The sequence below is a fragment of the Fringilla coelebs genome (genome assembly GCF_963513975.1).
Source record: "Fringilla coelebs genome assembly, chromosome: 14".
In the NCBI taxonomy this organism is placed as follows: domain Eukaryota; kingdom Metazoa; phylum Chordata; class Aves; order Passeriformes; family Fringillidae; genus Fringilla; species Fringilla coelebs.
Genome location: NC_140040.1, coordinates 7,335,540 through 7,358,239, shown reverse-complemented (window position 1 = coordinate 7,358,239; position 22,700 = coordinate 7,335,540). Strand labels below are relative to the sequence as shown.

Genomic DNA, 22,700 nt, shown 5'->3' with positions numbered 1-22,700 from the left:
AAATTTTGTGTTATGTCTGTAGGCAGTTCAAACAGCCTGTGAGTTCTTCAGGCTGCTGCTGTAAGTTGGTGCTCTGATGGGACTGAATTCCCCTTGCTGACTGCTTGTTTTAGTAAGTGCAAGTACTGTGCTGAGGTCTGTGTGCTTGATTTTTAACAAATGCTTTTCAGAAGCTTTATGTTGGTCATGTATGTTAAACCCTTCCAGTAAGATTGTCTTGGAAGGCATGTACTTGCCAAACCCAGTGACATTTTCTAGGCTCTTCCAAAAGAGGAATTTGAAGGTTATTAAAAAAAGATCAGGTCCTGTACTACTGAGAAATCTTTTTAAACTTCTGGGCCAGTCCTCCCTTCTAGATGTTCCACAGTCAGTGGCCTTTTAAACCTTTATGTATAAAGGTAATACATTCCAGCTTGTCAGATGTACTAAAAAGAAATGGAAGTTTTGTGTAATTCTTCTCACTGCAGTTTTAGACATGCCCTGAAATTCTTTTTAGAGACCAACTGCCTTGTCATTGAAGAATACATTCAGTCTAACTGCTTGAAAATTTGTTCTTTGTGAGATGTAAGCTTTGTTGCATAAGGAGGATCTTGTATACCTTCATTGAGTAGTCAGGGTTTTCTTTGGCATACTTAAAGTCTGCAAGTCAGTTGATTTGACTTTTCTTACAAGTAATTTACCCATATATTTGTGTAATATAGTAAATTTGTTCGAATGGCAGAATGATCTTCATTGCCTCTGGTAGGATTTGCTGCTCCTGATGCTTTGAAGTGTAGGCAGATGTTAAATAAGGTGTGTTTCCACGTGTAAGCAAGTGAAAACCTTTGTATAAAGGGAGATAGATGGTAAGGAGAGTTCTGCTTACACCCAGCACAGCCTGTTCACTTCCTGTGCGCTGCTGCTGTTGGGTGCTGGCAGGAGGAGGCCCGGCATGGGAGCTGTGCTGCTGCAGGAACGCTCCCTGGGCTGCTTCGCCCTCAGTTCCGCGTGCCAGGCCAGCACATCACCCGAGCCATCCATTTCCATGATGAGGCACAAATCGTGTGCTGCTGGTTTTTGCCATGGGGAGCCAAGACCACAAAGCAATAGTTTTTGTTCTGAAAAAGGGATCTTCAGACTCTTGGCATGAAGCCCAGTGACCTTTGTGTTTTGATCAGGTAGAGCTTTCAAGCAGTGACTCTCCAGCTTGATTCTACCTTTGACAATGTGCAGTGCTGCTTCTCAGAGCAGCTTGGGGCTTCGTTTGACGCTCCCCACACTGTTGGATATGCAGGACTTGCTTTGGGATGCAATTTTGTCACACTGGCAATCTGTAATTTAACAGATGAGATGTCAAGTGCCAAGTTTTGTGTTGTCATAGAAATTTATTAAGCTGGCAAGCTCTGCTGTTGTAGCTCACTGGAAAGCTGTTTCAGTATAAGCCAAATGTTAGGGTTAGTTTATTGCAGTTCTTTGTGTGTTGCTCATTCACGATTGCTTATTTTGGTGTACCAGGGTTGAGGCAATACTGCCTGGATGTACTGGGGCAAAATATAGCAGAGATGGTAAAAGTGTGTTTTTTATATTAATTTATGATGGAGGCTTTGAATGATTCTGATCTCTGGTTGTTGCTGTGTATCTAATTCATTATTCATCTCATTTTCTTCTTTCTCGTGGTGCTGAAAAACATTCTTCTGATTGAGCTGTTTGCTGGCTCTTTCAGACTGCACAATGCAGAAACAAAAGTGGTTGGGTAGTGTAAAAACAACAGAGCTTGTGTTGTGAAAACTTAATACTACTTCATTTTCTTTGTGAACATAGTTAAGTGACGTTGCTACAGAACTTAAATCTAATTTAATACTGTTTTCCAGGTGCCATGTTTCAGAACAGACAAAGACAACTGAGAAAGAAGAGCTGAAGCAAGTAACACAGAAACAGATAAAGACTCACTGGGGGAAAAAAAATTGACCTGTCTCTGAGGTGACTAAAGGGGAATAATGGTGATTTTGCGCCGGGCTCGGCCGCCTGCTTCCGCCCCAACCAGCAATGAATCTTGACTCGCTCTCGCTGGCCTTGTCTCAAATCAGCTACCTGGTGGACAATTTAACCAAGAAAAACTACCGAGCCAGCCAGCAGGAAATACAGCATGTAAGTACAGTGATACAGTGCTACAAAATAAACTTCGTAAAGAGAACTGGAGTTTCTCTTCTCATTTGTATTTGTACTCTGCTGTGCTCTTGTATATGTTCCTGTTTGCTGTTTTCTGTGGTGTTGGGAACTGCAGGGTGTGTCTGATATTCCTGCTGGTTCATCTGCCAAGTCATGGAATATAGCTCAGAGCTGAGACCAGTATTAGCTTTGTAGCTGAATATCAGGATTAACTGCTGCTCCTGAAGGGTGGCATGAAAAGCTTTCCTAACTTTCCAGGTTAAATCTTTCCACTTTTGGCCATTCAATAGAACACTGATTGGGAAGGGGAGGAAAACTTATGCATTCAGTGTTCAGAGGTGTTGCACTGAAAGCCTGAGTATGTTGTAATTTACCTCGGAATGTTCTCTCCTCCCTTGATGGAAGTTTTTTTTGCTCTTCATTCAGTGACTCATAGCTTGGTTGTGAAGCTGAGCTGACTGTCTTGGCCCTGGGTTTTCAGAAGGTGGGCAGAGTAACTGCATGTTGAGACCCAAATATCTGTGATTAGGGCAAGAATTCTGTTTTAACTGACCTTTTTAAAAATAGCTGTGACTTGCAGGGTGGACTGAAAAGCATTATCTGCAGAGGAGTGCTTAGGAGGAAGTGAACGCTACTGAGCTAGTTTAGAAACTGGTTTAGTTCAGTTCCCAGCAGACAGCTGCGCCACTCAGTGTTTAGGGTTTTTACTGCAGCAGTAAAATCCTGCAGGGATTTGAATCAGATTAGAAGGCCAGAGGGCTTAAGCAGTGAGTTTCTGTAACATTTGATGTCTTTAAAAGTTTATTCATTGGTTATCTTCAGGTGAGAGGAGAGTGATTTCAGCAGTATTGGTTTTTCAAGTGTAAGATGGAATGGGTCTCTTGTAACTTTCGTAAGTTTCTCATGTTTTTGCAAGTTCAGTACTCCAGGGGCTCATTTGGGATCATGCTGTCCTTTTGATCACTGTTAGTTTCAACAGATGGTTTTTGCAGCAAGGTGTGACTAAAGCATGACTTGATTTGGGAGAAGATATGGTTGATCTGCCATTTACTTGGAGGATAGCTCTCTAAAACAGGGACAGATTGTTCCTTACCCTTCAGCCAGGCCTCTTAGCCTCACTGTGGTGAAAGGGGTGAGAGACTGGGACCTGGTCTGTGGAAGTAGCTGGATTGTGTATGGTTATAAGCAGATCTAGAATTTCAAGGCTAAGTTCCTAAAATCTTAATCCCTTGTCTTTTTTGTTTTTAAATTTTATTTTCCTGGAATTACTTTACTTTTGTCATTACTGGTACGATATTTCTTTAGTTGAAGAGAATATATGTGCTGTAATTCTGTCCCATGGTGCACTGCTTGGGGTAAATTTTTGGCATGATTCACTCAGTTTTACAAAGTTTCCATCTAAGCATGTCGAGTTGTGGAAATTCATGCTTGGAATTGTTCTTGTCTCAACTGACCAAAATGGCACTTCTGTTTAAATATGTCACTCAAGTGTAAAAGTGGCAAAGCTTGAGGAACTAATTTCTGTTTAAATATGTTAGCAGTAGTCATTTAATATAGCTAATGCTTAAATAAATAGAATGTATGTTTAAAAAACTCAGGAATATTTTATGCATTTGTCAGATGCAAATTCTAAACCATTACTTCCTCTGAAGTGAGATTTCATGGTCTCCTCCTCCTTAAGTGGTAAGGAGAGCCTGGTTGGAGGGAAAGAGCTTTGTGGATGGATTTATCTGAGAAAGGAAAATCTAAGAGTCTTTTTGAATCTAGAAAAAGTTATTTTTTGTCTAATCCTGTATTTGCCCAAACACATTACCTGATCAATCCAAATACGTGTGGCTCAAGCTTTATCCTAAATCACAGACTGGTTGAGGTTGGAAGGGACCTGTGGAGGTCGTGCGGTCCAACCTCCTGCTCAAACCGTCACTTAGAGTGGGTTGCCCAGAAATATGTCTGGGCAGTTTTTGGCTTCCAACATGGATGGAGACTCTACAACCTTTCTGGGCAGCCCCTGTCAGTGCTTGGTGATCCCTGCAGTAAAAAAAAAATAGTGGTTTTGATCTGATTTTATGACTGGATGCACTGTCGTGTAAATGTGTATCAAGGCTGCCAATACAAAGGTTTCTTTCAGCTCTTTCTTCAGGAAAACTGGCAATTCTCTTTACCAGTTTCCTGGAAGAGCTTTTTTGGGAATGTAGTTAGAATTGAAATATGATACACTGCACTTTTAGCCTTCTCTTCCCTTCCTTCCTGTATGTTAAATTTTCAAATTATTGTCCTTTGGAAGATCCTTCAGTGCAAGGAAGCAATCTACTTCTGATGCAGGCAGGTTGTGTGAATGGCTTTAGTATGTACAGTTTTCTTTGACATCTGATTACTTTGATGAATTCACCTTGGTCACACAGTACTAGGCAGCTTCTTAGGAAATTGATCCAGCTTTATGTCAGTCTCGTTACCACATCTAAATCTTTGTATTTGATTGTGATTGCATAAACAAACTGCCTGTTTTCTGAAGCCTGAGCTAGGTAGTAGGATTTGCTGTCAATTCAGAATTGCTGCCTTTTGTACCAGTCTGAGTATCTTTCTGATCCTGGGGTATGGCTGCCTTCAAAGGCCCAGCTGTCACCACAGCTGGGCTGTTTACTCTGGACTGACATACCACAGGCATGTATTTTATAGCCTCTGGTCAAGAAGCAGAGCTAGATTCAACTTGGAAGTTTCTTTCCAGCAGAACAAAACTTAGCAGCCACTGGAATCAGCAGGCTCTGAGGGAAAGGGAAGCATAGTGTCAGCTAACAGTAGAAAAATTGAGATGAAAACAGTCAGATATCAGAGCCTGAACAGACAGAGCCTAAAGCAACCCTGTTTGTCTCTTTGCACAAAGAAGCTACTGGCAAACAAGGACATTGATGATGGGTAGAGCAGTGGGCTTGGTGTAGGCAGTCAGACCAGAGGCAGAGCTGCAGGTTTTTGCTGGCACATTTATGTCTCTCCTGCAGCTAGAAAAGGGAAAACAGTGGGGAAAATGTTGCTAGTAGATGAAGGTTGGAATTGTTACTGGCTGCTACTGTTTGGCCAAAGAGGCAAGCTGCTGTTGATAGGCTTCCCATTTCTGACAGTATGGGTTCTATTAAAACAAGTCATTTCGTCCACTTGGTTGGGCTGTAAAGAAAAGAGCAAGTTCTGAAACAGTTTGCAGCTATTTCAGACAAGAAGCTGATGAGCTGGTCTGAACCTAAGAGTTAAACTTAAGGTAAATGGTAGGGGATGCAAACAAAAATGTAATATTGTTAAGATTTAGTAATGAGTGATAGGTGTTGTAAGTCAGCAAATGCAGATCACCCATTGCACAGGTGCTGTCCCAGGGTTGTGTTCTTGCTGAGTTAGGCACTGTGGGAATAAAATGGGGAAAAGTGTGGCTATGGACTGTGGGTTCTGGGCTGCTTTGATGGCAGAATCATGAGGGTGACTTGAAAACCCCTTTTTACTTCGCTTTGTAAGGATACCACCCTTGAAATGCATGGCTTCTGTGTCAGTGGCTTGTGTCTAGATTCTTTGTTTATACTTCTTATTTGCAAATGGAGTTAATGATGCGGTTTCTAGGTTACTGATTAAAAGGAACATTTATAGCTGTTTTGTTGAAACTGTGGATTATTTAACTACTAGCAGTAGTGCTGTATCCATGGTGCTGGACCCAGATCTTGCTCTGTAATGACTGTTTGGTATTTTTTTGATACTTTTTTTCCAGATTGTGAATAGGCACGGTCCCGAGGCAGACAGGCATTTACTACGCTGTCTATTCTCGCACGTGGATTTCAGTGGCGATGGTAAAAGCAGTGGCAAAGATTTTCATCAGGTACAGTTTGCACCAATACATCTGTTTATTAATTTTGATTGTTAGAAATCTGTGGTGGGATTTCATCCAGGTCAAGCACAAAGGCAGGTTAGACGCAGTAGCTTCAAGCAAACTTATTTTCTGGTTATATGGCCTTTCAACTGCAAGCACTTTTTGCCAATCCTTAAAATGATATCTGACTTACAGTCTCTCGATCTGGAAAAAACCAGGTTGCATCAGTACAAATGCTACTTTTACCAGATGCAGTGCTCTAGTTTGAAAGCCTGTGTATTTTAAGAGTTTGTCCAAATCCATTAACTGACATTTCTGGTGCTGCCTGTGTCTATTGGCAGGAGTGTTTTCATCCTTAAGCAATTTTGCCACAGACTTTTTAGCTCCTAACCATGAATCAAATACTCTTGGGTTGTCTGTTGCAATGTGTGAGGATGTTTACAGAAAGCATAACATTGCACATATGATGGAGAATGTTTCATCACTTTGTCAGTCTTAAAGCAAAGCACACCTGAAGAAAGCTTGAATGAAAAGAAGTTAGTTGATGTTAGAGAGAATTTGGGCACCTACATAAGTACTTTATCTTTTAGTTTTTCTGTACACAATGCACAGTAGTTTATTTTTATTGTCCTGTTACAAAACTGTGAGTCTTCAAGTTATCTTGTTCTTTTCAGACTCAATTTCTGATCCAGGAGTGTGCGTCGCTGATTACAAAACCAAACTTTATCTCGACGCTGTCGTACGCCATTGACAATCCCTTGCACTATCAGAAGGTTTGTATGCTTCTTGAAGGAGATCCATTGTCAGACACTGTACTGAATTGGTCTCTAGGAAGCCAGCTAGTTTTCCCTTACAGTAAATTTTTCAAAACCTGAGTTTGCCTGGTTGGTGTGGGGGTTTTTGTTGTTAAACTAAGCAGGTTAATCAGTCACTCAGAATGACTGCAAACTTAATTTTAATACTTCATCTAATGTTGATACTTCATGGCTTATGTTACCAGAACCAAAACAAATCATCACTGCTTCTGTTTCTTTCAATAGGAAAGCCATGATAGTGGTTTATAGTGGGATATATGGAAGAAGCTTTTAGATGAAATGTATCCAAAAGTAGTCGGAAAGTTGTTTAGCCATAGAAGCTTTGTTTTAACCTGCAGCAAGAATATTTACTAATATTCCAAGCTTTCAAATAGGCTCTAGATAGTCTGACGCATTGCAAATGAGATTAATCCCAAAATAACTTTCATGTTATTCTTCTTACCTATTTCAGAGTCTAAAGCCTTCACCCCATTTATTTGCCCAATTGAGTAAAGTCATCAAATTAAGTAAAGTTCAAGAGGTAGGTGAATGCTTATTTCAAAAATATTGCGGGGTTTTTTTTTAATTTTTTTTTTTTTTTTTTACTTCACAAATTAGAAAGGCTAATGCCCCCTTACTATGATGTTTGTTTTTCTTTGTAGGTGATTTTTGGTCTGGCTTTACTGAACTCTTTCAGCTCAGATCTGCGAGGTTTTGGTAAGTTTCCTAAAGTACTGTAGCAGGGACAGCCTTTTTCAGCAGTGTGCTTTCTAGATGGGTAGATGTGTCCTGCCTGACCTTAACCTTGCAATTAGTGGTGCCATTGGGAGGGACAATAGATGACACAGTCATCTAGTGTGAAGTTGAAGGACTGTTTCATGAATGACTTGCTTGATAATGAATCAAATTATTATTGGGGCCCTGTGATATCTTAAATTTTAGTTGTCCATTAATATTTGAGTTCTCAGGTATGAGATTTCTGTTTAAATCTGAACTGTAGTGGCCTGTGGTAAACAAACTCAAATTAAGAGCATGGTGCCTAGCTAAATGAATCTCAAAACAGAATCCCAGGTTTTGACTGTAACCTCTTCTGTTTCCAAAAGCTGCCCAGTTTATCAAACAGAAACTCCCGGATCTTTTGCGCTCTTACATTGACGCAGACGTCAGTGGAAATCAAGAAGGTGGCTTCCAAGATATTGCAATAGAGGTCCTGCACCTTCTCCTCTCCCATCTCCTCTTTGGGCAGAAGGGAGCCTTTGGGGTAGGACAGGAGCAGATTGACGCTTTCCTCAAAACATTACGTAGAGGTAAGTGGTGCTGTTTAGGAAGCCTGACCAGATGCAGACTTTGAGATGAATTTTCATGACTTGCTGTCAGTGAAGAGTGCTGAAGTGATGGGGACTTGCTGACTTAGAACTCGGTAAATTTTCATTGTTCTAAACTGACAGAAAAGTACCACTGTTCTGTTTGCTTTCAGTGAGCAGTAATGGGATCTCATGTTCTTGAAAAGATGAATAAACATTGAGTAAGGGATATTCAAGTCTGTGTTTGCTTGTATGGCCTGGTATTTGTGAATTTAACTAAAGCAGCTCAGTGCACTGTAGTTGAAAACCTTCTAACAGAGTAAGGAACATAAATTTCAAACAGGTGCATTTTAAGCATTGCTTTATTATATTAGATGCAGATCCATGAGGAGACAGTAGAACAGTGAGGGAGGTACTTCTGACTTGAACTCTGGTTCATTTCCTGAAAGCTACTATTGTAGTCTGTTCCTTTCCAAAACCAGTGTTTGCTGTAAACCTATCACACTAGGGAGGGTTTGGACTCAAGATGATAATGGAACTTAACCCACTCCTTCATTCTGCACAGACCTAGAGGAAGCTACCATTTATACAAGAGCAAAATATTTGTTCTAATTTTTTTAATATAGCTCCTTAGTTCATCTGTATTTTAATAAAGATTAGTGTATTAGCTTGTGTAATTCCTGACACTTTGCTTTGGGATATTGGGCACTCTTCTTGGAATGGCCCTGGAGGGCATGGTGCCGTCTCAGGAAGGCCCTCCCACAAGGTGGCTTTGCTGCTCTTCACTGTGAGCAGAACTCTGATCCACAGATATGATCCTGTCATTACTAGTCTCTCTTAAACTTTGCCTGCCAGGAAGGAAAAAAATGAGTGTTTACTCCTTCTGTGCTTAAGTGCCTGGCTTAGTTTTGCTATATTTCTTAGACTCAGTAGCAGATCTTTTGTTGCCTAATATTTCCTGAGTTGGAGGAGTGGCTTTTGCTGGACTGCTGTATTGTTTCCTGCCCCGTGCTTTTTTTGGATAACTGCTGTTAGTGACAATCTAGTTCTAAACTTACACTGGCACAGCTGCTGGCCTTTTGGGCAGCTGCAGAGCTGCTGTGAACCTGCATGAGCCTAGTTTAGTCTACATTCCTCTTCTCTAGGAATATCCCAGTGCCAGTAGAAAGCTGAAAATGGGATGGAGGGATGCTGCATCAGTGCTTTCTTGATTTCTGCAGCAGCAGGCCAACTCTAGCACACCAGTGGAATAATTTTGAGTATTCTTTCACATGCAGCTGGTGTTCTGGGGGTTTTGACACTTTGTTACTCTTGCCTTTAGATTTTCCCCAGGAGCGTTGCCCTGTGGTGCTTGCACCACTTCTCTACCCTGAAAAACGGGACATTCTAATGGACAGGATCCTGCCTGATTCTGGAGGGATAGCCAAAACCATGATGGAGAGTTCTCTGGCAGATTTCATGCAAGAAGTTGGCTATGGCTTTTGTGCAAGGTTTGTAGGAAAATGTAATTTTCAAGCGTGTAACTTTGGGTGGGGGTGGTTTTCTTTCTTGTTTCTTGAGGTAAAAGGTAAAGAGCATAAGTAGAATCTTATCAAGTATTATGAGGTCGTTTATTTGAATTCTGGTTGTATTTTGCTTCCTTCTAATGTGTGTTACATACCTGTAGACACTGTGTGGAACTTTGTCACAGTAAGAAGTGCTACATAAAAGGATTCACATTGCTGTTGAAGGTTTCGTAAGAATTTGACTATCACTCTTTCATAAGTTAAAATAAAAATGTCTGGGTAGACATAAATTCCAGCTAAATCCCACTTGAGTGTTGGAAGAACTTACTCTTGCAAAACTTAGCCCTCAGAATGAAGGTAACATGTTTTTTTTTGTAAGAAACATAAGGTAGAACTAAATTATTCTGTATTTTAAGAGAAAGACTATTGATTACTTTGGGGAGGTGATGAAATCTCCTAAACATGAGTTTCTGTTTAAACCAAGAAGTAAAAACACTGTGTGTTGGAAGATACTGAATTATTTCCTTTCTTAACACATGCCTGTTAATAAAACAGTTTATAAACTCATGCTATATAAATCTTCCTGGCCTAGTTATGAAGTATACACAAAATGGAAAAAAAACTGCAAAAAAACCTTCTGTTCTGAAGTTGAAATTCAGGCATCTGTTCTTTTTTGTCTCATGGGAGGTTTTTGCTGGTGCCCTGTTCTCAGGGATGCCATGGTTCATATCAGGCTGAAGGGCAAACATTCACAGCCTACCTTTGAAGAGTGCATGTCAGCATTTTGAAATGTGCGTTCTCAAAGCCTTTGTTTCACTTTTAGGTAGCAGAAAACTTGAGTCTCTGAAGCTCTGTATCACAGATCAGTAATGGAAGTGCTTTTAACCAAAAAGTGCTAAACCTACCCTGTAATTTTGCTTTGACAGAGCATAGTCTGTGAAACATCTCTGTGACATCCCTGTCACTTCAGTACACCTGGCTTTGAACTGGAAACATGGCACAGTGTATTTCATGGATATAATTGCACAGATTGTCTAGCGAGTTTTTCTTCTTGATTGTCCTGGAATTTTGTTATGTTGGATCATTTGACTAATTTGGCTGAAGTCTTATGTTGTGCTGCAGTGAAACCTGCTTTCCTCTAAGATCTCTCTGTTTTATTGCATCCTAGTGTTGAAGAATGTCGCAACATAATCATGCAGTTTGGTGTTCGGGAAGTCACGGCTGCCCAGGTTGCCAGGGTTTTGGGGATGATGGCTCGAACTCATTCAGGATTGACGGATGGTATTTCATTACAAGTGAGTGGCCTGTTCTCCTGGGGATTATATTTCAGCAGAAGAAGTTGTTAAAATGCTGGCCTCTAGGAATTTAACAATTGCTTGTATTATTCAATACTTGTACTTCTGACTGTTCTGCTGCAAATGTCTGTAATAATTTCATGAATGAAAGATCCTCAGAGTATTAAACTGATGTCATTACTAGTCTGAACTTCTCTTTGTACCTTTCTAGTGCAGGGAGTTCTGTAGCCGGTGGGTGTTGAGACTGCTTTATTTTTTACTAGTGTTTGATTCAGTGTATTTGACTTGCAGTCTATTTCGGCTCCTGGCAGTGGGATTTGGAGTGATGGCAAAGATAAGAGTGACGGAAGCCAAGCCCATACCTGGAATGTGGAGGTCTTGATTGATGTTCTTAAAGAGCTGGTAAGTCTTGTGAGCATCTTGGTCTTTCAAATGGATAAAACAGGGCATATCTCACTATGATCATAAACCTTTTTAAGCTCCCCAACAGCCCAAATAGCTTTGAATCTATCTAAGATTAAATTCTGGGTGTTTTTTCCCTCATGAACAAGAAAATTTCAAGGAATTCTGGGAAATGGAAGCTACTTGAATGAATAGGTTGGGTGCAGTTTGAGATTCATTCCACACTGCTCCCATGTATTCCAGCATGTGTTCTCTGAGGGTTTTTGTGTTTCAGTGTATTTCTGACAGTGGAAAGGTTTATGCATCGGAGACCTTGTTTTGGAAACTTCTTACTGCAGGCATTAGTGATGAAAATGAAAGTATTTTTGTAGGTACTCATTCCAAAACTCTTCTTTATTGCTTCTTAGGTATCATAGCACTACAGAAACAGGAAGGTTTTTCCACTGCTTTATGAGCAGTGATTTTTGTAATGAACTCAGTTAAACATGAGTACCATTTCCTTTGCTCGCCTTATATGGGATTTTTTTTTTTGTATGTTCCCTATGGAGAAGTCACTGTTTTGTTTTTCTAAACCTTGGGCCATAAAATAGCTTTGTCTCTAGTGCTCGCCTATCTCTGAAATGAGTGGTTTGTGTTCCATAATGGCCACAGTTTCCTCCAAGCTCCCTCATCAATATTGTTTCACACTGTTCCTGAAAATTCGTTGGGTGCTTTACAAGGTCTTGGAGTTTACATTTTGCAAAAGGAGGAGAAAGTTAATGTGCTAAGAGAGGAGCTATACGTTTGGGGAGTTTAAAGAATTGTTAATTAAATGTTTGGAAGGAGAGACAGCTACTGTAGTGCTGGGGAAGTGCAATCTCACAGGGGAGTTTGAATCATTAACCTGCATCAAATTCTCACAACTATATAAATCTCTTTTTAAATCTCTTTAAATCTCTTGCAACTAAAAGTTGGGTGGATGTTAAGCTGGGTACACTACTGATGAAGAGGGGCTCTTTCAAGACAGTACTGAAGATGGTAATGTGCAAAGCTCACAATCCTTGTTTGTCTGGTTGCAGAACCCTAGTCTGGACTTCAAAGTAGTGACGTATGAATTGGACCATCCAGGATTTCAGATTCGTGATAGCAAGGGCCTGCATATTGTAGTTTTTGGCATCCAGAGAGGGCTGGGCATGGAAGTTTTTCCAGTTAATGCCATATACAGACCTTGGAAGCATGCAGAGGGCCAGGTATGTTTGCCAACATTTTTGCTCTATCTGTAGAATATTTGCAAAGTTGCTGAGTTTCTTGAATGATAAATGGAGTTTAGTAGTGTGAATGTTTATATAATCCTCATTTGAGACCTTGGCCTGTGTGTTACAGAAGTAGTGTGTGTGATTGACTGCATTGTGTGAGACATGGTCACTTGCTGTGCACTGTGACCCTACCTTTGGCCCCAGCAGAGTTCTGGTGTGTAGTGCAGTTGAGCATGGAACTGCTGCTGCATGGCAGTGCTCTGAAGTGCTTACCTGGTTACACTAAAAGGCCACAGCTTCTTGCAAACCAGGATCCTCAGCATGTCTATGCCCATCATTCTCGAATTCTACAAGTGTGAGGTTGCTTAAAACACACAGTGAAGCTTGGCTCATCCCTGCTGCTTAGTTGATTTGTATCATTCCCAAAATGTGGCACTTGATAAGCAGAAGGAACCCTGAAACTCTAATGTCTAAACTACTTCTGACATCTTTTTTTATTCCAGCTCTCCTTCATCCAACATTCCCTCATAAACCCTGACATCTTCTGTTTTGCTGACTACCCTTGCCATACTGTTGCCACAGACATCCTGAAAGCACCACCGGAGGATGACAATCGAGAAATTGCTACATGGTAATAAACCTGCTTTCAGCTGCTTTTCATCCATAGAGTAAGATTAATTGTCTGGTCAAAGGTGGTTTTATCTTCATGCAGCCAGATTTATTGTAGCTATGTACATACCAGTAGATCAGCCATTAATATTTGTGACATGTTTGATTGGTGAAACTATTCACAGTGTAAAACTTCCTGTATACTTCCATAATACCTTGCTTTTGTTGGAGTCTTTGGCTTGTTTGGAGAGTGTCTGCTGATGTGTTTTGGCATATCCTGCAAGCTGAAAGGAGGGGATAGAGGAGGTGGTTTGAAACTTAAATCTGTCTGTCCCAGGATGATATTAGAGAAATTTGCTCTACTTGTATGAAAGAAGTCCTAAAATTTAATTAGTAAATGTATGTGGCAATTGGTGAGTTAGTGCATGAAGCTGACTGGTGTGACTTTGAGCTGACCTTTACACCCTCTTTTGGTATAGCCATGTAGCTTATTTCAGTGCAGATACTTGCTTCTTTTTCAATTACATGGCCCAGAATAGGGAATTGAAGGATGAGAAATACAAGTAAATAGGCAATGATCACTTGTCTGTAAAGCAGGCAAAACAAGTAGTCTTTTCACCAACTTCCAGAAGTGGGGACTTTGAGGTGTTTTTAAAAGTGTATTCCTGGAAGTATTTACACTTTAAAAAATGTATTTGCTGGAAGTATGTTTTAAGTTCAATTATCCAAGTGACCCAGCTCAAGCTGAATTTCTTCAACATCAGCTTTCAGTTCCCTCTCTTCCGTAACATAATAAGGAGCTCCTAAGATCTTGAGTTATTTTTTATGGTTTCTTGCAGGCTTAATTGTATGTGATAAGAGCTGCAGTGTCAGGTTGTTTGCAGTGGGTGTTGCTTTATATGTCCCTACAGTTGCTTCCATAAAATATTTGTTCCAGGATCCTGTAAACTTGCTGCTTGGTAACTTTGTGGGGGTTGTCTATTTCTTTTTTCTTCTCTTTTGTTAGGAAGAGCCTGGATTTGATTGAGTCTCTGTTACGATTGGCAGAAGTGGGGCAGTACGAACAGGTTAAGCAGCTCTTCAGTTTTCCTATCAAGCATTGCCCAGATATGCTGGTATTGGCCTTATTGCAGATCAACACGTCCTGGCACACCTTGCGCCATGAACTCATCTCCACACTCATGCCAATTTTCCTTGGCAACCATCCCAACTCAGCCATCATTTTGCACTATGCATGGCATGGACAGGTAAGTATTTTCACTGTAGTTTGTTCCTGTAACTTGAAAGCTTGTTAAATGGATTGAACACTTAGAACAATGTTTGTATTGGTTTATGACCTGGTCAGTTTAAAACCCAAGAAGTAAATCATCCATGGTTTATGCAGAGTAATGGAATGTCTCTTCCCTGACTCGAAGCAAACTCAGTTTTCTTTTAAGAAAAAGGAAAAAAAAATGCAAAACCAAACAACCTAAAAGAAACCCCCAAACCCCTCACAACAGCATCACCTACCCCGCCCCCTCAGCTCTCAACCTCACACATTTAAAGTGTAAAAACTTGAAGTAGTAAGAGGTGAGAAGGTTTAAACCAAAATAATCTCCTTTGTACTTGCCCAAAAGATGAAAGCTATTCTAGGACATAACTTCCAGAGCAGGTAGTTTCTTTTTCAGAGTCTGGGTGTTTTCTGAAAACTTGAGACTGGCTGCTGAGCTTTTTCAAGGAGAGCTTGCATGCAGAGATATGGTAGCTGTTTATGCAAATCCTATACTTCTTATGGATATTTTGTTTGGTGCAGTAGTGATTAAATCATTGTGTGCACTAGTAGTTAAATGAAGACAAATCATGTGAAATTTAAAATGGAGGACGTCTCTGGGGTTGGAGAAAATCTGTATTAGCAAACATGTTTCCCTGTTCATCTAGACTAGAGTTAATGGGAAGACACTTGACCTCTGAGGTCATGCAGTGAATGTTTTCTGTTTTCCTGATGGAAATCTTTAAATTGAAGGATGAGGGGTGGAATAGATGTGCTTTTTGCATGAGGTCTTGAAATGGCAGAAGTGGCAATTTTTCCACAGGGTAGGCCTGAGATAAAGGCACTAAATGATGATTGCCATGGGACATGGTGCCATTCCATGACAATTTTCCTTTAAACAAAACCCTTGCCATAAAAATCTTACTTGTGTTGTATTTTGAAATTTCCCCTTTATGAGCAATGATCTAGATACTGTGTTTTAAAGTGTGATACTGAATTTTCACTTCAGGACATCCTGTCAGGCATATCATTTTGTAAGTATTTGTGTAGTCTGAAAGAGATTTGCCTATGATAGAGAGGAATTGGTCCTGGACAGTGGTAGGTAGTTTATTTTTGCATAGAAAGAAATCAGAAACAAGTTCTGAAGCTAAAAAGTAAGTATGTTCATATGTTAGAGAATAAATATGTTTTTATGTTAAGGCTTTTAGTTGTGAAATTCTGTTGAATGTTCGAATAATTGATCCTGTAACTAGAATCCTGAAGTACAATCCTAATTTAATTCTCCTCAGGGTCAGTCTCCTTCAATTCGTCAGCTTATCATGCATGCCATGGCAGAATGGTACATGAGAGGGGAGCAGTATGACCAGGCAAAATTGTCACGTATTCTTGATGTGGCGCAAGACTTGAAGGTGAGTTTTGCAAAATACTGCCATTATTTTTTATCTGGTGCTGTATGCAGACTTGCTCATCTTTTAACGAAAGCTAAGCTTAATTTAGACTAATTTAGTAAGAATTACATTGTTTAGGCATGTCTGAATTTATTTGTGGCTGCTGTCCCTCCTCCTAAAAAAAAAAGTTTACGTTCATGTGACTTAAAGTACTCTTCAGCTGAGTTGTGGTATCTGACTCCAGATGCTTCCAGCCTGTCCTATTGTGAGACTAAGACATTGTACTTGGTATTTGCAGTGGGGTTGGTTATCATGGCTTAGCTGACAAGTCCCTTGGGAAGCAGCACAGCAGAACTTCTTGCTCTGTGAATGTAGTGTGAATCCAGGAAGAGCTTTGACTGTTTTAACCTTGAGTATTATTGAAATGAGAATGTAGAAAATGTCAGATGTTTATGTGAAGGTGGCACTGCTAAACATAGTGGAATGGGGATTTCTTGAGAATGCTACTTGTTCTTAGATTTTATACATTGACAAAAGACGAAGTTGTGACTAACTTCTTTGGGGCCTTTATGGCTTCCTAAAGTTAGGTGCAAAATAATTGGGTGTCTCAAAGTGCAAGAGCACCAGCTGCTGCTCGAAGTCAGTTTTGTTGTAGCAATTACAGTGTTCAGAGATGACCTCTTGGAGCAGATATATTCCAAGTATCTCTGAAGTGGTTGAGGTCTGTTGGCAGGAAAATGCTAGGTTCTTCTGCTTAACTTTGTAGCAATATCACTTTGGTAGCTCTTGACCACTTGCTGGTGGTTTTTCATATCACAGAGGAATTTAAAACTGTCAGCACAAGGTCACTTCAAAGAAGGTGAAGTCATGATTTCAAATCAGTGCTCTTGCTTATTTGTCTCACAAGCGAGCCATAAGTGAAGTTGATAGTACCAATCTTGGTTGACAAAGAAAGCATAGCAGCATGTCATAATAAGACCTCTTTACTAAGACATGTATGGGAACTAGAAAGAAGAGAAAGGAGAAAGGGTATCTGTGCGTCTTCACTAGTAGTCTTCTGATTTTCTTTCTTTAGGCCTTGTCAATGCTGCTAAATGGTACTCCATTTGCCTTTGTTATTGACCTTGCTGCGCTTGCCTCTCGACGGGAATACCTCAAACTTGACAAATGGCTCACAGATAAAATTCGGGAGCATGGGGTAAAGCAGGATTTTTCTCTTTATTTTTTCACTCTTGTCAGTGACTAACTTAAGTCACTTTAACAGTTCTCTAAGTAGTGTTAAAGTTGTCAAAAGTGTCCATGGTCTGATAGTTCAACTTTCTCGCTGAACTATAGTAGCTTAGTGCAATTCTTTCCATGGTGCAATTGCCAAGTTTGAAATAGTGTCTTGGATGTGGTTTGGGAGATTAAGATAACTTTATTTTCCTCAGGAACCATTCATCCAGGCCTGTATGACTTTCTTGAAGAGAAGATGTCCATCTATCCTGGGTGGCCTTGCTCCAGAAAAGGATCAGCCCAAAAGTGCTCAGCTTCCTCCAGAAACCTTGGCAACTATGTTGGCCTGTCTGCAAGCTTGTGCTGGGTAAGAATTACTTATGCTGAAAGAGTAATCCAGTTTCACCTGGCTTTCTGTCACAGCTGGTTTGGAATTTCATGTGGAGGATGGGGCGTATAAACTCGCAGGGATAGGTGCAGGAGTACATTTAATTTTGCATTGAAACTTCTGTTGTAGATTAGATCACAAGAGCTTGAGTATTGTCTGTATCGTCAAACAGGTGAGCTGATCTTGGTGACTGGAGGCTGTCTGGTTAGTCAAATAATCAGTTGTTAATGACTAGATAGATATAGGGCTGTAATTCAGACAAAGGAATCCAGGCCATGGCTACAGAATGGAACAGCATCTTGGAAAACAGTGGCTTTGTAACGGATTTTGTGATTGTGTTAACCAAATGTTTCTGTTGTAACTGCTTTGGCACAAAGGACTCCTGCCATCCTTATGTGTAGGAGAAAAGTGGGGAGTGGTGATTGTGTAATTGAGTCTGAAACTAGGTATGTGTAACTTCTGTTCTCTTTGAGACTCAAAGTAGTCAAAGATGGAAAATACTGAACATCTTTTACAGATCAGATTGTTTAGCTGAAGTCAAAAAAACAGGGTTTGGATTTCAGAGCTGCTAGAGGCAGGGGTGGAATACAGGGCTGATGGAAACTGCAGTTGGACAAATCAGTCTTTAAATGCTATATACACAAAGTAAATGTGACTGAAAATTATAAAACATCTGTGGTGTTGTTTCTTAATGCTGTCGGATCAAGGTGTGTTGAACTGCAGCAATATTTCAGAGGTAATGAGAGGCAGCATAGTAAGTGTGTGTTACATAATTTGGGGTTTATAGTGTGTCCTTGGGCTTAGTCAGTGTGGTCTTGAAAGTGATAAGAAACATCTTTAAAGGTACCCAGGGTGATTCATGGCTCTGATGTAGATAGTAGGAAATTAGTACCAACTTAGAGTTGGTCACAATTGGAATTGAAAGAGAAATTGAGGTTCCTGTAAGACTTCAGGAGAGAAGACTTCCTATTTTCTGCTGGAACCTCTGCAACTGAAGTTCAAAGGCTGTTTCTAAAATAAAATGATCTAGCACATGTTTTGGTCAGAAGAGATAGCTCTTAATTTTCAAGTCAAAGCACATGTTTTGAGACTGTAGTTCTCAAATGAACTTATATTCCTTATTTTGCATGCTGCAGTGTCTGTGTTTTAGAGGTTTAATAGTTAACTGTAGATTTGAATTGCATCTCATGTCATTGTGTTCTGAATTTTAATGTGTTACTGAGTTTTATTTATTCCATTAATTCCAAACGCCACTAGTTCTCTACTGGCACAATTCTCACAGCCTTTGGTTTCTTTTTATAGCTACTTTTATTCCCTTTTATACAAGAATGTGACCTACTTGCAGTCATTTTCTATTAGCTATTCTCTTTGAGCTTTAGAAAGAAAAAGCTTGGATTTCTTTCATGAAGCAATTGCTTTGATTAGCTTAGGTCTCAGTCGCAAATGGAAGCAGCCATTGTAAAGACTAGAAGGTTAAAATCACAGTAAATATGAAATACATTTGGGAGGGTAGTTGCACTTCACTAGCTGAAGCCTGCCATCTCTTAAATCTGTTGATTTAGGAGCCTGCTCTTTAATTAGGCTGTAGTTAGTTCTTGTCTTCTTTTGTGACCTGGGAGACACTTTTTTTTAGCCACCAGGTCCCTGCATGTTCTGAGATTTATTTTTGGTGCAGCTTGTTTATCACTGGTGAACACTGCAGTTGTGGCATCATGTAACAGTGAGTCTTCAAAAAGAAATAAGTGTTCCTTCTATTACCGAGTGTTTTTACAGTGAAGTCAGGCTTGGTTGCAGGCACCACAGGCTGACCAACCATGTAATTTATTAGCAAGGTCCTTATGAGAAGTCCTTCCCTTGTGGAGCTGCAGTGAGTTGAGAGGGGCAGCAGTGCCTTCTCCACACAGTCATGTCCTGCATGGTCCAGGTGTGTCAGTGTGGGGAATGGTCATTTCTTCTCAGTCCTTGTCTCAAGCAGGGAAGAGGCTTCAGTGTTCATGTGCCTCAGGAATGAAAAGACTTGTTCCCACTTTGTAAGAAAGTCTTTGGGGGGAAAAAAGAATAAGAGAAATTAACGTGTGATTCCAGCAAGCTGGAACTTCCCTTACGCTGACAGTTTTGTTGCTCTAGACTCTGGACTCTGGCTCTCAGCCCACCAACTTCATTTGCCTGAAATGCAGACTGGGGTTTTTTGTGGTTTTTGGGTTAGTTGGTTGGTTTGGGATTTTGGGTTTGGTTTGTTTTTTTTTTTTTAAGAAAACCTGCAATTCTGTGATATCTAAAAATACTGTGATGTTTGCAACTTGATACAGCAGTGTGTCTCATGACATGATAAAAAAGTTAACCTTAAGTCTGCCTAGATGGTGGGACAAAACATTAGTGGTTCTTTCCAAAGCACGAGTGGCCTAACCAGTCACCATAAATATCCAACTCAGGGATTGTAAGTCTGTCTTTGTCCTCATTCTGAGCTGCCATATTATTTCTTTACAGCAAGTTGGAATTTGTTTTGCAAAAGCATGTTGTATTATTTAAGCATAAAGACTGCAAATTTAACCCCCCAAAAAGGAGGCGGGCAAAAGACTGAGGTTGGTAACCACATGTGAACTGTAGACTCCCCTGACCCATTCTGTGGCTGACTGAAGTGCTGTGTGGTCTTGAAATGCCTCCTGAATCAGAAGAAATCCTGTGGTGCATTTCATCTGGTCATACACACATTTAAATGTTGAGATTTCTGAGACTGTGGCTCAGGTGAGGGCAGATACATGCTGTAGATACTGACTGTACTGTATGCCAAGCTCAGAGCTCTGTCTTCAGGTCTGGTTGCACTTTCTGAAAAAGAAATCTCTCCGGGATTTTTTAAAGGTAGATTTCTGATTGCATTTTCATACATTCCCCCCAAGGCCATTTGTTTTGAAGTCTGTGAAACAAGGCTTTGGTGAAAGGGTGTTAAGAGTATAAAGGAGCCAGTTTGTGAAACAGTTATTAACATGTCCATTGCTGTGTATAGAAACCTGGTCACCCATGAGACCTTCCCAGATTGCCGTCTCTCCTGGGTGGGATTTTCCCCTCACTGCATAGTGGTTGCTGGCTCTGGAGAATAGCTGGATGCCCTTAACTAATTCTGTGTGTCCCATAACAGGATACCTGCCAAAGCTGAAGGCTGATCTTCAGTTCTTCTGCCTTAATCACCAGCATGGTTCCTTTGTTCTTTTTACCCTCATTCTAAGAGTTGAGCAGTAAAAGCTTGTGAAAATTGAATTGAAATGAGGAATCTTCAGACAAATGTTAACAGAACAACAAAGCTGTATTAGGATAGTTGCACCATTACAGGAAGGAATCTGCAGCTTTATCTGTCTTCACCAAAGAGGTATAACTGAAGTTCAGGAAAGCATAAATAATTGGCTGTTTTTTCCAAAAGGAAAATGTTAGTGTTCTGTTATTATGTCTGTGGTTAGGTAAGTCAGCAACAGGGCTGGCTTTCCCTCCAGTTTGGGAACCTGGCAGTCAGACATGGAACACTTTGGAAAGAGGTACTGGCTGCTCTGGATTGTGCAATGACTTTGTGCCTAAGTTTGAGTTTTCTGATGTTTTTTGGTTTTATTTTCCTTGAATAGTTAAATTTCCTGTCTCTGTTTGGGTTTAGTGCCAGTGTGTGAAGCATGTCTTTCAGTCTGTGGATAGATGAGTTTTAGTGAAGCAGGTGGTGATATTTATCTCTTCTTTTTTTGTCTGTGAGTATATAGCCCATGTATCTCATCTTTTAGAGAGACCTTGCGTGTAATGAGATTCAGAATGAGAGTAACCATAATTAGTGAAGTTTTGGTACAGGAAAAAGCCTTGAGGGGCAGAATTGAACAAGGGATCCCAGAATCACCATCTGTATTTTAATTCCTGAGGCTAAGCTGTTCTATAGCCCTTAACGTGGACAACAGCAGACATAGGGTCTTCTAAGAACCTGTTGGGGCCATGTAGTGCATATCCCAGCCTTCTGTAAGCCCTTGCTTGCTGGTGTAACTGTAAAGGAGTATTTGGATCATCAAAAACAAAGTAATAGTCTGTTGGAGATTGTTGTAGAACTACAGTTTAAACTTTTCTATTTAAATATAGCTGTTTCTCTTGGGAAATGATCTAAGGCAAAATTTTTCTAATAACAAAATGTAGCTTTTGCTGGGGTTGTTTTGCAGCTTCTTTTTGTGAAATATGGCCTCTGTGTCTCTAGGAAAGTCAAATAAGTTAATGGCTTTATTTTTGTGAATGTTTCATTGCTCACTGTCATGCTTACACATCCCAGGAGTGTTTCTCAGGAGCTGTCAGAGACCATCCTCACCATGGTAGCAAACTGCAGTAATGTCATGAACAAGGCTCGGCAGCCCCCACCTGGAGTCATGCCCAAAGGACGCCCGCCCAGCGCCAGCAGCTTGGATGCCATCTCTCCTGTGCAGGTAGAACAATCACATGCTGCATTTTCAGAAGGTGCTGTTGATTTTAGTGCTAGTTCTGCTGTACTAGTTGAGCTCTTTCTGCAGGACTAAGTCAAACATCATCTGGCTCACGTAGTTTTGTGCTTGCATGTCTTGATAGCTTGCTTGTAACTAGAGAATAATGTCTGAGGGATGTAGTTCAGAACTGTCTTTCACTTCACTGATGTCTGTAAGAAGTAACTGAAGTATTGGAGGATGGGAGCACTGAGGAGGGACAGATATTTGGTTTACTTTAAATAACTGAGGCTTTCTTTTAAAGTGCTAAAATTTACTAGGAATTCTGAGAATTAAGCACTGCCTTTGAACCTGATGTGTCTTGTTTGTAGCTTCACGGGCCAAGCCACAGTGCTAGAGCATAAGGACTTGTTATAACTGGGGCTCTTCAGCTCTCAACTGAACTGCTCTTTTAAAAACAAGGTACATTTCAGTTAATCCCTGCCACTCATCATCCTTTCCTCCTCTGGGAGCAACACATTACAGACAGGTTTTGCTTCTAGCAGTCACCTTCAATGGCAGATTTTTAACTAGTGAAAAGTATTTCACATTAAATAGTGACAATTCAGCATTTAAGAATGACTGAATTGTCAGTAGATTTTGTAAACTAAATGCAGATGGTGGTTTTCTTGTTGCTTCACTGAAGTTGCTCATCAAATGTACCAAATATCTTGGCAACCTGCTACAAATAACTCATATGAACAAACAGCAGCAATTTTTACTCTGTAGTCATGTTGTCTTCTGGGTAGATAATACCATTTTCTGCTGTTCCTAGTCAGTTTCGTAACTTACTGCTTTGGCAGACTGTGTTGTGCCTTCCCTCCTATTCATAAACTAGGTCTTAATGTTTTT

The 22,700-nt window shown here is 40.3% G+C and overlaps 1 protein-coding gene across 8 annotated transcripts in view; it reads left to right on the top strand.

The window, feature by feature from the left end:
- The window catches only part of CNOT1 (CCR4-NOT transcription complex subunit 1), a 54,578-nt gene that overhangs the window by 3,869 nt on the left and 28,009 nt on the right, over positions 1–22,700 (top strand). For all 8 annotated transcript variants that reach the window (XR_014616507.1, XM_084215336.1, XM_084215340.1 and 5 more), the window contains exons 2-17: positions 1,851–2,127; positions 5,894–6,001; positions 6,667–6,765; positions 7,259–7,327; positions 7,449–7,503; positions 7,890–8,093; positions 9,412–9,580; positions 10,764–10,890; positions 11,182–11,292; positions 12,351–12,521; positions 13,031–13,158; positions 14,143–14,383; positions 15,675–15,794; positions 16,849–16,971; positions 17,204–17,355; positions 21,665–21,815. Coding sequence is in view for 7 of the 8 variants with exons in the window: in XM_084215336.1 (XP_084071462.1) it covers positions 2,026–2,127; positions 5,894–6,001; positions 6,667–6,765; positions 7,259–7,327; positions 7,449–7,503; positions 7,890–8,093; positions 9,412–9,580; positions 10,764–10,890; positions 11,182–11,292; positions 12,351–12,521; positions 13,031–13,158; positions 14,143–14,383; positions 15,675–15,794; positions 16,849–16,971; positions 17,204–17,355; positions 21,665–21,815 (2,130 nt within the window). In the remaining variant the exon portion in view is untranslated. The remainder of the gene's footprint in view (positions 1–1,850; positions 2,128–5,893; positions 6,002–6,666; positions 6,766–7,258; positions 7,328–7,448; positions 7,504–7,889; positions 8,094–9,411; positions 9,581–10,763; positions 10,891–11,181; positions 11,293–12,350; positions 12,522–13,030; positions 13,159–14,142; positions 14,384–15,674; positions 15,795–16,848; positions 16,972–17,203; positions 17,356–21,664; positions 21,816–22,700) is intronic.